Consider the following 14,524-nt stretch of genomic DNA (forward strand, 5'->3'; position numbering starts at 1 on the left):
CCATTTTGGTTCCTGGCTTGGTGCGACTCATCGACCTCTTCTTGGAGGTGGATCCTCGGGGAAGCGATGCATCTACGGGAAGGATCGGCGCCTCGTCTCACCAGCACGTGTTGAGAAGTGCGGGAGGATTCGCGGTAGCTCGGGAAGGATAGCGGCTCACGGCGATTGGGTTCAACTCGCTCTCGCTGGAGCCCAGGTCCGAGCAATTTGAAGACCACACGAGGTGGAGAGGTTCGAGATAGGTTCTGGGTTTCAGCTCACCTGTCCTCCGAGCTGGAGCCCGTTATTAAAGGCCTCTGCCACCATTTCTTGGGTGTGTGTGTGTGCGTACATGTGTCCGTGGGCCCGTCTAATAAGTCGGAAATTGTTAAGTGCTTTTTGTGCTGTCAATGTTGGCATTGCATTTCGTATAGACGGTCGTAGTTCTTTTGTCGTGCTTTTGTTGCTTGTATAATTGCATAGGTGTTTTGCCCTGTTTAATTGCATGCGTGCTTTATTATAATAAATGTCCTTGTGTGAATGTAAACCTGTTCGTTGCGTCGTCTTCCCTCAATTGAGCTGCCATCTTGCACTTGGAATATAGTTGGTTTTTAAATAGCCAGTAAAGTGATCGGGTCCAACGGGACTGCACGATAATACCCCGCTCGGTTATCCCAAAAGGAAGCGAGCTGCTTAAGCCGCTCGTTTCCAAGCGGTCCCGTTGAGGTACAATCTCTCGGTAACCTACCCGCGCGAATAATTAGGTAAATCGAAGATTTGGCGATCGGACAAGGTTGTGGTGTGGTTATAAACAGACCCGTGGCTGGTTTCCGGCGTTGATCCGGAAAGCCGCAACTGGATTGTCCGTTCGGTGGGCGAAGCGACCGTTATTGGTTAGACGCGGTCGTTTGCACGCCGACGGGCAGAAATCTACAACAATATATTGTTGTGGTTACCAGATTCGCAAACCACCATTCAGGTCCCTTAGGTGAGGTATCTCGGTAAGTGCATGTGTAGTTAGGCCCAAACCCGTTGTCTAGTGGGAATACATGTCATTTATACGTGCTGCGACTCTTCAGGATAGCCGTTTTTCTTTTACTATCTTTATTTTGGACCAACCGCCATGATCACAACCACAACATCAACCACCGACCACAACCACCGCTTCACCACAACCGCCACGACCTTCACGCACACCTCACAACCGTAGCATCGCCACCGTTCTTGCCCCGCTGTGGGTACCGGTGTTGGACTCATGCAGAACGCGCGTCGAACAGCGTGTACAAAATCACGGATTTTCTGCTTCAAAAACGGATCAAAAACGACACACGCCCACTTTTTGCCGTCCAATCGGTGAGCGAGGGGCGATTTGGCCCCGCCTCCAGAACGATCGATATATGCAAATTTGTGGATCAAAAAGCCTTCACGCCCACTTTTTCTCGGGCCAATGGGGAGCGAGGTGAAAGGTCAAAGGGAGGGGGTCAAAGGCGAAGTTACGGGGGGATAAAAGGACCGTGTTCGTCAGTCAGAGTCGGTCGGAGAGTCAAGAAGAGGAGAGTCGGAAGCAGAGGGTCAAGACTTCGCGGGCGGTGGAGCTGCTCGTCGTGTGCGTTGGAGTCGGAACGGAGGGGACGGAGCTGTGGAAAGGCGGCGACACCAGACGAGGGGGTGCTCGCGTCGTGCAGGAAGCTGCACCCGAGGGAGGCCGACAGCGCGACCTGGCCGAGGTGGAGACGCTCGTCGCATATAATAAAGATCCTCTATACCCCGAGCATCAGCAACCCCCTCCTGTTTCCCCCCGCGCTGAGATAGTGCGACCAAGGGGCCCCGTTCCCACCCCCTGCCAGGCACTGTCCACGAGGCCCGCGGGTTGCGGGGCCATCGCCGCTCCGCGTCTCATCACCAGACGGGTAGGCCCGACCCGGTCTCGGCCTCAGGCCTACCTCATTCTTGAGGGTATTTCTTTTCCTTGGTTTTGGGTATGTGTTGTCGGCGCCGTCTGTGAAGTAGAATTGTATAAGTGTTGCCGTGTGCTCGGTAGTCGGTATTAGCTCTGCACTGTGTTTTCACTTTTATGTTTGCTTTTTGTGTAAATGGAATTGTGTTTTCTTTTTTTGTGTGCATTTGGTGGAATTGTATTTGTGTGCTTCCCGTGTGCCGCGAATAAATGTGCTTTATTGTTGAACTGTTCTCCCGCTTCGCTTCGTCTTTTCCTCCATTGAATCCCCATCTTGCTTCACGTAAAGGGTTGGTAGTGGGCTGAATACGCCCGATAATTAATCGAACCGTCGAGGTCGACGATAACACCGCTCGGTTATTCTGATAGTACGGAACGGGTCGCTTAAGTGGCCCGTGTCCGAAGTCGACCTGCGGCGAGGTGCGATCGCCCGGTCTACCCTCCGCGTGGGTACTTAGGTAGTTCGAATTTGGCGAGCAACCCTATCCCACGCGGGGGCTGATTGGCTCGATCGCGGTGAGACCGAAAGGTCCACCCGTGACTGGTTCCCGGCGTTAGTCCGAGAGGGTCACGACTGGATTGTCCGTCCGGTGGGCGACGTGCCGCGATTCGAGTTACGTGGCCGTCGCACGCCGGCGGGCGCGAAGACCGCAACACTGGTGTCAGGAGTGGGATACAAATTCATCGCCCTCCTCGCGGCACTGGTATCGGAGAACAGGAAAACGGGCTCTCCTGTCTCCGGCTAAATTTACGGGAATCGGTCCAGGGGTGAGAGAAGCGACCCCCGATTCCCTCCAAATTACGAGCGAGCAAATTAACCCTTCACGAGAAGCAAGATGGCGTCTCAAGGCGAGCGGGAGCCGGGGGTATTAGAAATGTATATGTGTAATAATGTAGAGTCCATGGTCCAGGATGGAATCCCCGAGCAGGAAATGTTGATTGTGCAGGAACACGGACTCGCCCAACTGAACCCAGGGCCCGAGGTGGGTGCGGCAGCGGCCGCGGTGTATGACACCTCCCCCCCCCCTCTCCACCAAGACCCTTCCCCAACCCTTGCCGAAACGGCTCAGCTGAGTGCATCCAACATGGCCCAGCTATGCGCCATGCTGGCGGCAATGAACAAACAAATGAATGAAGTGAAAACGACGATGGATACAAATACAAATGAAATGAAAAATGAAATGAAAGACATGAACAAGCAAATGAATGAAGTGAAAACGACGATGGATGCGAATACACAGCAAATGAGAAAAGAAATGAAAGAACTACGGGGTGAGACGCAGAACATGGGCCGATGCCTGCAGGCGGGCATGAAGGCCGTGACCAGGGAGCTGGGAATGGCGACTCCACGTGTGGGAGCAAACGAGCTGGGTGGGGGTGCAACGGCTGACAGGCCCGCGGTGGAGGCGGGTGAAAAAATAATTCGTGGAACGTGTTGGGCGAGGGTCGTGACGATGACCGAAAGGGAAAAATTAAATGGGGAGACCAAAACGTGTGAGACGAGACACGAGGTGACGACAACAGAAATAATAGTTGAGACAAGGGAGGTAAAGGGTGAAGAGTTGGCAGTGACGGTAGCCGGGAAGGGAACCATAGAGGAGAGACTACACGAGGAAGACGGGGTAAGTGACGCACACACACACACAGAGGTAGCGGAGAGAAAATTGGGGGGTGAGCTGGCGGACTGGGTAGAGACCCAGTGCGAGCACCTGGATGGCCTCCTCCAGGAACGAGGGGAGGGAGTATGCCCCCTTGAGGCGAGTCACGACCAGGTGAGTTCGGTCGTGCTTTGCGAGGTTGAGGGGACGAGTGCTGTGGACGGGTGCACGGAGAGCTTGGGGGGTATAGAGGCCCCGGAGACCCTTGTGGGGACTCGAATCCCCGGTGTGGTTGTCCCTGTGTGTGTGGTGCAAGGCGTGAGTGCGTCCCCGTGTGTGGAAGCGACCCCGTGTGTGAGTGGTGTGGTGGCGATGGTGCCAGAGTGCGTGCTTCCCAGCACGCCGGGTGTGGATGGGGCACCGTGTGTGGAAGAGGCCGTGTGTGTGAGTGAAACGGCCTGTATGAGTGAGGCACCGCGGGTGAGTGCCCCCGCGTGTGTGGGTGAGGCACGGAGTGTGAGTGAGGCACCGCGGGTTAGTGCCCCCGCGTGTGTGGGTGAGGCACCGTGTGTGGAAGAGACCGCGTGTGTGAGTGTCGCCGTGTGTATGGATGAGGCACCGCGGGTGAGTGCCCCCGCGTGTGTGAGTGAGGCGCGGAGTATGGATGAGGCACCGTGGGTGAGTTCCCCCGCGTGTGTGAGTGAGGGACGAGTGAATGGAGCACCACGTGTGAGTGGTATGGGTTATGTAAGGGAGACCGTGTGTGTGAGAGAGCGGTATGAGAGGGAGATGTCGGTCGGCATGCGGGAGCACGCAGCCGCGTCTCCCCGTGTGAATGTGATGGAGTGGACTGTGTGCGTCGTAACACGCAGGTATGCGTGTGTGGAATGGCGACGGAGACGGCGACAGAGGAGAGAAAGCCGAGTAGCGGCTGTAGTTGTTTCGAGGACCGTGCCGGGTTCACCCAGCAGTGAGCACGCGGTTCGTGCTGTGCAACGCACGAGACCGCCACGTGCTCGCTTGCGAGAGTGAAGTCCCGGTCCGGAAACGCACGCGGTGGATTTGCCGATCCCGCGGACGGACAAAGTTTAGGCAGGTAAACGGATTTGGACCGGACGGGTTCTCCACGCGATCGTGTGTGTTCAGCTCCAACGGGCAAAGCACATGTGTTCGCGTGGGAAACCCCTCGAGACGTGGGGCTTGTGGTCTTTTTTTTTGCGCACGGTGACGTCATGGCTGCACGTGTGGTTGGAATCCGGCAGGAGGGGTATCTCTGCCGGATGGTCCCGTCCAAGGAGGGACGAGGAACACGTGCAGCTGCATGACGTCACGGGCAGGTGCAAAGTGCGCGAGCTCTGAGTTGCCGCGCAGGTGCTGGGCATGAAAAAAAAAAAAAGGGAAAAACAAGCCTCACTTTCGGGTGTACAGGATTCCTGGGCGAGGGGTGAAAGACCCCCTTACGCCCTGGGCACAGGATGAAAACTAGTTAGGGGGAAGGGTTAGCTTAGTTAGACCGACTTCATGGGGCAGGGGTAAGTCCTCATGGAGTCCGTGGAATGGATTAGTTAGAGGGATTGTAGCCAGATTTAGGTTGGGAAATAAAATGATTTTTTGAGTTAGGAGACAGAGACAGACTGGTGAATGTGTAGCGGGGACGTAGCTTAGCTACGTAGTGTTAAATGGAACGTGCTGTAGTTTAAGGGACGACGTGGGAGCACGAGTTAGTTAGGGGGTGCAGTTAGAAGAATGGCAGAGTTCAGCGGTGAGTGTGTTGAAGAGTTGGTGAGTTGTGAGGCATGTGCTTGGTGAGTGAGTGAGGCCAGCGGGTCTGTGTGTGTGGAGTGAATGGGGAATGCATGGTGCGATGAGTGATTGGGGGGAGGAGTGACTCCCGCCCAAGGAACCCCGGGGTCAGTGTAGAGTGAGTTAGCTGGGTTAGTCAAATTGAAAAATGGAAGTCGTTTTGTTGTTGGTGGGAAAGTAGGCTCGAGACCCATTTGGAGGGGTGCAGGAGCCCTGTTGACGGGCTTGGGAGCGTGGCTGCGAAAGGTGAGTATCGCTGAGTGGGTACCCCGGGCACCAGGCTAGTCGGCCGCGGTAGGCCAAGGGTCCATGGGGGGCCGGGATAGAGTAGTGGGCACGGGTGCGCCTGCTTGGTGCGGGGGCCCGGGGCGCCATTAGCCGCGTGGGCAGTGTTGTGGGCACGGGTGACCCTCGGAAAGGGGCCCGGGAGGCCGGCCTGCCACGTGTGCGTTTCAGGGGAGGTGCCATGGGGGCACTCCCCGGTGTTAGGGAGCTGGTAGGCTCGGAGGCAGTGTAGTGCCCGGGGGTGCCATAGCGGGAGATTCGGCAGAGGGTCGTGCCTGCCAAAGGGAGCCACGTGTCCCAGCCAGGAGACCGTGTGAGGGCACGGAGAGAAAATTGGGGGGCGAGGCCCGAAATTGTGAGGACACCAACACAGGCGACGGGAATCTGGGTTGTTAGAACCAATAGTTTAAGCGAGAGGCGCTTGTTGAAAGCCCCGGGGTAGTTTAACAGTTAAATGGTTAGGGTAGATTAGGAGATGTACCCCTCCGCACCATCCATCCCCTCGCTGTCGTTGTGGGCCGCTGGACCCACTTTGGTTAGATCGCCGAACTCTGGGGAGGCCATTCTGAGGCTTCGTTGGGCCTCGACACAGGACGTTAGCTCTCCCTTGTTCCCCTCCGGGAAGGGAACGTAGGGGTTGGGAGTAGGCTAGGTGACAGAATAGGTTAGCCGAACAAGGACGATAAAGGGGGTTAGGGGACGATTTATAGTGGGGAAGTAAAAATAAAAACAACAAAAAAAATAAGTTGGGGCTAAATTGGGGTTTGACAAATTAAGGGAGTGGGTATGTACAGTGACAGGCAAAGGCGATAGGTTGGGAGGGAGACAGGTAGGTAGGTCCGAGCCCGCCTTCCAAGTGGCCAGCACCACCGCACTCCCTCCACCAACCTCCACTGAACGGCAAAGGCTGGCCAACTTCATCGGCTGGCCGTGTTTTTCTTCAAGGCGGAGGCCGGCCAACTTCATCGGCAGCTGTGTGCTGCAAGGCCTGTGCCGGCCGGATCATCTGCAGCTGTGGTACTTCAAGGCCTGTGCCGGCCAGTTCATCTGCCGGCTGTGTTTGCCTGCAGCGGCCTTATTCTGCGGGCTGAGTTTGCCTGCTCACCTTTGCCATGCCATGCCCACTGCCCATGTTCACCAGCCCCGTTCAATTTTGCTTTGCCCCCCTGTTCATTGCCCTGTGCGCCAGGATCAGAAAGCAACAGTTTGCAAGCTGCGAGAACTGCCCTGTTGGCAGCTACAACACGGGCCTGCAGTGGCAGCCCGTGCACCGTGTTTGTGTCCATGCATCCATTCGTTGTGCTCATTGCGTGTGCCACTTGAGCTGGCACGGAGACTGCGTTTGTGCAGCCCATGCACCGTTGTGGTTCACTGCATTCAGTTCAAACCGTTCATGCATTCATTCGTTATGCTCATTGCGTGTGCCACTTGAGCTGGCACGGAGACTGCGTTGTGCAGCCCATGCACCGTTGTGGTTCACTGCGTTCAGTTCAAAAGGGAAGGCCTTGGACTGCGTGTGAGCAGCCAGCCACGTTCCCTGTCACCTGCATTGTTTGAGTCAGAGACTGCATGCGGGCAGCCTGGCTCCCTGCTAACTGCTTTTCTTTTGCAGAGCTCATTGATCCTGGGCCATGGTTTAGTGTAAAATTTGTAAGTTAAGGTTAAGATGTACTGTAAATATGAGTGCGCCCCCGGCATGTCTGTCTAGCGCCGGCAATTTTATTTAAGTCGTCCGTGTGAGTGAGTTTGTTTAGATAGTTACGCAGCCCTCAGGTTATTTATTTTTGGGGACACGAATACCATGAATGTCGCACTCAGGGATCCGTAGGTAAAATGTACTAGGGGAAAACTACACATGATGGCACACGAAAATTTGACGACTCGGGACGAGTCTGTAAAAAGGGAAGGGGGTAGTGTTGTGGTTACCAGATTCGCAAACCACCATTCAGGTCCCTTAGGTGAGGTATCTCGGTAAGTGCATGTGTAGTTAGGCCCAAACCCGTTGTCTAGTGGGAATACATGTCATTTATACATGCTGCGACTCTTCAGGATAGCCGTTTTTCTTTTACTATCTTTATTTTGGACCAACCGCCATGATCACAACCACAACATCAACCACCGACCACAACCACCGCTTCACCACAACCGCCACGACCTTCACGCACACCTCACAACAGTAGCATCGCCACCGTTCTTGCCCCGCTGTGGGTACCGGTGTTGGACTCATGCAGAACGCGCGTCGAACAGCGTGTACAAAATCACGGATTTTCTGCTTCAAAAACGGATCAAAAACGACACACGCCCACTTTTTGCCATCCAATCGGTGAGCGAGGGGCGATTTGGCGCCGCCTCCAGAACGATCGATATATGCAAATTTGTGGATCAAAAAGCCTTCACGCCCACTTTTTCTCGGGCCAATGGGGAGCGAGGTGAAAGGTCAAAGGGAGGGGGTCAAAGGCGAAGTTACGGGGGGATAAAAGGACCGTGTTCGTCAGTCAGAGTCGGTCGGAGAGTCAAGAAGAGGAGAGTCGGAAGCAGAGGGTCAAGACTTCGCGGGCGGTGGAGCTGCTCGTCGTGTGCGTTGGAGTCGGAACGGAGGGGACGGAGCTGTGGAAAGGCGGCGACACCAGACGAGGGGGTGCTCGCGTCGTGCAGGAAGCTGCACCCGAGGGAGGCCGACAGCGCGACCTGGCCGAGGTGGAGACGCTCGTCGCATATAATAAAGATCCTCTATACCCCGAGCATCAGCAACCCCTCCTGTTTCCCCCCCGCTGAGATAGTGCGACCAAGGGGGCCCCGTTCCCACCCCCTGCCAGGCACTGTCCACGAGGCCCGCGGGTTGCGGGGCCATCGCCGCTCCGCGTCTCATCACCAGACGGGTAGGCCCGACCCGGTCTCGGCCTCAGGCCTACCTCATTCTTGAGGGTATTTCTTTTCCTTGGTTTTGGGTATGTGTTGTCGGCGCCGTCTGTGAAGTAGAATTGTATAAGTGTTGCCGTGTGCTCGGTAGTCGGTATTAGCTCTGCACTGTGTTTTCACTTTTATGTTTGCTTTTTGTGTAAATGGAATTGTGTTTTCTTTTTTGTGTGCATTTGGTGGAATTGTATTTGTGTGCTTCCCGTGTGCCGCGAATAAATGTGCTTTATTGTTGAACTGTTCTCCCGCTTCGCTTCGTCTTTTCCTCCATTGAATCCCCATCTTGCTTCACGTAAAGGGTTGGTAGTGGGCTGAATACGCCCGATAATTGATCGAACCGTCGAGGTCGACGATAACACCGCTCGGTTATTCTGATAGTACGGAACGGGTCGCTTAAGTGGCCCGTGTCCGAAGTCGACCTGCGGCGAGGTGCGATCGCCCGGTCTACCCTCCGCGTGGGTACTTAGGTAGTTCGAATTTGGCGAGCAACCCTATCCCACGCGGGGGCTGATTGGCTCGATCGCGGTGAGACCGAAAGGTCCACCCGTGACTGGTTCCCGGCGTTAGTCCGAGAGGGTCACGACTGGATTGTCCGTCCGGTGGGCGACGTGCCGCGATTCGAGTTACGTGGCCGTCGCACGCCGGCGGGCGCGAAGACCGCAACAATATATATATATATATATATATATATATATATATATATATATATATATATATATATATATATATATATATATATATATATATATATATATATAATATTTTGTTGCGAAGTCTCGCCAGCCGGCGTGCGGATGGCCACGTCACTCGAATCGCGACCGAGTCGCCCACCGGACGGACAATTCAGTCGTGACCCTCCGGGAACTATCGCCCGGAGCCAGTCACGGGTGGGCCTTTCGACCTCACCACAATCGTGCCAATCGGCCACCCGCGTAGGATAGGGTTGTTCGCCAAACTCGACCTACCTAAGTACCCACGTGGATGGTAAACCGGGCGATCGTACCTCGCCGCAGGTCGACTCCGGACACGAGCCGCTTGTGCGGACCGTTCCGTACTATCGGGATAACCGAGCGGTGTTATCGTCGACCTCGACGGTTCAGACTCGACGGTGGGAACCGGGCCCCCTTGTTGTAGTATCTCAGCGCGGGGGAAAGGGGGAATTGTTGATGCCCTGGGGGAGGGAGATGGCTGGCTGGCTTGGATCCTGCGACGAGCGATCCCACACCGCGACCTCGTCGCCGACCGCCGCCTTCTTGCCTCGGACCCGAGCTCCTTGCCTCTTCCCGCAACTCTTCTCAGCCAACTCCAGAACCCAACTCGATGACACACCGATGACTTCGCCACCCGACTCGATTCTCTGCCACACCGATGACTTGACTCACTCTTTCTGCCACACCGATCACTTTGCCACCCGACTCGACTCTGCTCTCCAACCAAAACTGACTCACTCTGCCACGATTCGCCTTGCGCTCGCCGTTTTATAGGCCGGCAGGAGAAAACAATATGCAAATATCCGGATCAGGATGATCTCGGGGGCAGAGCCGCGCTCGCCCATTGGTCGGAGGAAAGGGGGCGTGAATCTCCCCTGATCCTAGAATTTGCATATATCTATTTCACACAGACGTGCCTGGAGGTGGGGCCAAGCCGCTCCGCGCTTGCTAATTGGACAGAGCAAAAAGTGGGCGTGTAGCGTTCCTGATCCGAATTTTCCTCGGAAAGGCCGCTATTTGCGCTCGCGGCTCGGTGCGTATCGCTGAACGGGCCCAAGACAGCCCGACGCTCGGTGTTCACAGGTGGTGCGGGAATGGCCGTAGAAGGAGAGAGGTGAGGGTGGTGGAGTGTTTTCGGTGGTGAGGGTTGATGGTTATGGTGCCGTTGGGAATGGCGGTGATGCGATGTTTGCGGGATCGAGTTGTGAAGGTAAAGGTCGTGTGTGTTGGCGTTGTTGTTGTCTGAGGGTTGGAGCGTGGTTGTAGTTGGTGACGATGGCTGGCGTGGTGGTTAAGGTGGTTGTTGTGTGATGGCGATTGAGACGTGGTTGGTTCAAAATAAAGATAGAACAGAAAAACGGCTATTTCAAAGCGTGGCAGCCCGGATGAATCGTATAAATTCCCTCTATACAACGGGTTTGGGGCTAACTACACATGTACTTCGAGATATTTCACCCACAGGCCCTTCATGGTGTAATGCGAATTTCCACAGCCGTAACAATATATATATATATACATATATATATATATATATATATATATATATATATATATATATATATATATATATATATATATGTTTATTTTATATATATATATATATATATATATATATATATATATATATGTTTATTTTATATATATATATATATATATATATATATATATATATAATATTTTAACCTTGTAGCCGAAGTCTTTCTATCCAATTATATTTTATTTTAATATAATTTCCATTACTCTCCTCAAGGCGGTTGGCCTGATCTCCAAGAGGTCTTTTGTGAATTGTGAGAGAACTGTGATATTGTGTAGCTCTTCAACCTTCGCAGCATTGTTTCCTCTTCGACCTTGATATGACTTTTAAAGTATTAACTTACACAAAGCACAATGTAAAATTTGTTTTTGAAAATCTTATTCTCTTTTCTGATTGAGGCAAGTTTGATTTGCAGCAACAAATAAATGAATACGAAGAAATTTTATTTTCCAGCTCGCAGTGCTGCCACAAAAATGCTATTTTTACCGTTATGTGGGTGTGACTTGGAGTGTGTTGACCTCCAGCAGCCTGCTGGGAGAGAAGGCTGGCATGTGGGTTAAGCACAGCAATTGGCCAAACACATTTGCCCGTTCTCCACGTGTTTCTGCACAGGTGGACGTACCTCCTAAACATAAAACAACAGCGATGGTTGTCTAAGTGGTGCACATCTCTTTTGCAGGTTACACGATCCTAATGCTGACTGAATTAATGTTGTATTGAGTGCATGGTAGAACATTCTTGAGCATATACTCTCGTGCATTATTAAATACACAGAACATTTGTTTTGGCAACCGCATGGTAATCTTCTGGCAATGAATGCAATTTCAAAGTTTGTTTAATGCAATCTGCATCCTGAAAATAGCTCGACAGTATGTTGACCACCGACGGTGAAATTTGATTTACGCCTCGATGCTTCTAACAGTTGTTAGCTACTTGCTACATCTTTCCATAATGCTATGAGGTTATTCAACCTTTTGTGCACATTTTAATTTGAGCTTTGTTGGATTTAAATTCTTTGCTCATATATCAACAGTGATGTGCAAGGTCTATAAATGAGGTGTGTGTCTGTGTGTCTGTGTGTCTGTGTGTCTGTGTGTCTGTGTGTCTGTGTGTCTGTGTGTCTGTGTGTCTGTGTGTCTGTGTGTCTGTGTGTCTGTGTCTGTGTCTGTGTGTGGTCTTCTCGTTCTCAAGCCCTGTTTACAGTCACACATTTGGTGGTGATGCCCAGGTTGAATGAACACAATATATATATATATATATATATATATATATATATATATATATATATATATATATATATATATATATATATATATATATATATATATATATATATACCCCAATTTTTTTTTTTGAGGAAGAAGAAGAATGTGCTTCCAACTAAAAGTAAAAACTTGATCGTCCCTGCCAATTTAAGCAAAAAAGCGAGAGCAGACCTGGCCATAAATTTGACTGTGATGGGACCCATGTCCTCGACACGATGTCCAACAAACGACACAGGTTGATTTTGGAAGCATGGCAAGTGAAGAGCCGGGAGGGTGGTCTAACTGGGGAAATGGTGGACAAACCCGCACAATATACACCTCTGATGCAAATGGCAAAAACTGGATGGTGCAAACAGCTGGATAAGGTGAGCAACAAACAACACCCAATGAGAACCCAAACACTCATACAACCAACAACGCATCATGCCCAACTTGGACACGAAACTAGCCATGTTCGTGCCCCGGAAACACAAAAACAACAACAGGCAGGCACACACACACACACACACACACACACACACACACACACACACACACACACACACACACACACACACACACACACACACACACACACACACACACACACACACACACACACACACACACACACACACACACACACACACACACACACACACACAACACCAGATCAAGTGCAAGTAGAAAAAAAGAAAAGCAAAGCACCCCATCTGTGATGTCATTTGACATTTATTTTTGCTTTGCAAAATAAAATAAAAAAGCACTCCTCCAGGTGACCTCGAGCACCAGCATGTGCCCAGAAATGAGCGGTCGTATCGAAATAAAAACCGGACACGTGCCGAGCTTCGGGGTCGATTTTTGCCTGAAGAAGCCGGCTGTGAAGCTGGTGAAACGTTTCCTGAGACCGGGTCTGCTCTTGCTTTTTTTTTCTTTTTTTGCTCAAATTGTTAGTCGATCAAGTTTTTATTTTTTTTTTTGTTTTTTTTTAACTTTTGGTTGGAAGGGTTGTAAGCACCTTGTACTTTAAAAATGTGTAATTCCAACCACCCAAATCTTACACTATATATATGTGTATATGTATATATATATATATATATATATATATATATATATATATATATATATATATATATATATATATATATATATATATATATATATATATATATTCTTATTCTTACCAGTTGAAAGTCCAGTACTGTATATCATAATACAGTATATTGGAAAATATGTTTGTGTATGTTGGAATATTGTGAGAGTACATTTGTGAACACTTCACATAAATACCTCTACTTTTGGGGTGAACAAAGAATACCAAATTTGGATATCGGTGGAGTTAAGGGGGGGGGGGAGTTAAAGTAAACTAAAAGTTGTCATCAGATACAATTATATTTTTTAACACAAATTCTCTAAATATTTTGTTGTAAATATCATATTCCAAGTGTGAGGAAATTGTGGGAGATTTGAGACTTGACAATGGAGAATTGATAGAGCAGTTGGCTTGTGGGCGGAGGATAGCGTGGAGGGAGTGGAGATGGTGGTGGATATGAAGGGCAGGGGAAGTTCTGCCGGTTACCCATGCTCGTGTTTTGGGGGATGCTGAACGAATCGGTTAGCGACCATGGCAGAGTTATCATCTCCGCACAGGATGAAGGTGGGGTAGGATTTTGAAATTTGCCTTGACATGGTTGCTGTATTTTGGAGGTGAAATTATTAATTCTGCAAGCTTTCAGTACGTCTGTGTTCAGTGTGGATGGTGGGCAGAGGGAATGTTGGTGTGTTGCACTAAAGAATACACAGCAGGAGGAGGGAATGAATGACCTTGGTGTGAATTTATAGGTACAAGCATTAAACCTCTCTATGCCTTGGTATTCCATGAACCTAGACTGTATTTTAAAGAAGAGGAAGATTTCAATTTGTCCAGTAAACAAAGCTCATGGTAGGTTTTAAATAGATTACTTGCAGGGTATGGACATTGAGGTCATGTAAATGTAAAAAGTCTTGTGATTTGAATCATCCCTTCTGCTTGTGTGGCAAGTGTTCATGCAATTTCACAATGCTGGCCAGTAATTGATTAATAAATTTAATAAAGATGGCTGTTTTGTCTGCTAATGCTAAACACACTTTCAGATTTGTGGCATCTTTGCCCAATAAACGCATCAATTGTATAGGAAATGCATGTCTGGCAAATATATCCTGGTTTGACAGCAATTGTTCCTGGCACTGCAATGGAAAACCCAATGGAGTGTTGTTTAGAAGAATGTGCAGAAACTGGTGTGGGAGGTTAATCACCCGCCTCCCCCACTTATCCCCTCACTCCCATGCACTTGCACAGCATTTGTGCTTCCATAGCATTTTCACACCGAATGCTATGGATCGGTTTTAATTAAACGCAGTGTGGGTATGTATAACAAACTGCTGCATTTGATCATACAACCTCTGGACAGCAAAGACTACTTTGTCTTTGCTGCAAATTCAGGAACGTGAGGAGCCAT

At 50.7% G+C, this 14,524-nt stretch overlaps 1 protein-coding gene across 8 annotated transcripts in view; it reads left to right on the forward strand.

The window, feature by feature from the left end:
- LOC147018026 (transmembrane and coiled-coil domains protein 2-like) overlaps positions 1–14,524 on the forward strand; it is a 109,187-nt gene that overhangs the window by 34,825 nt on the left and 59,838 nt on the right. The window contains exon 1 of one of the 8 annotated variants that reach the window (XM_085897246.1): positions 13,533–13,683. The exons of 6 other annotated variants lie outside the window; for them this stretch is intronic. In XM_085897246.1, the coding sequence (XP_085753372.1) occupies positions 13,651–13,683 (33 nt within the window). In that variant the 5' untranslated portion in view covers positions 13,533–13,650. Of the gene's footprint in view, positions 1–13,532; positions 13,689–14,524 lie in introns of those variants that run through there. One more of the 8 variants, XM_085897245.1, reaches the window with a different exon arrangement.

This window comes from Eptatretus burgeri, chromosome 10, assembly GCF_056783735.1.
Source record: "Eptatretus burgeri isolate ZD-2024b chromosome 10, Ebu_testis_v1, whole genome shotgun sequence".
Taxonomy (NCBI): Eukaryota; Metazoa; Chordata; class Myxini; order Myxiniformes; family Myxinidae; genus Eptatretus; species Eptatretus burgeri.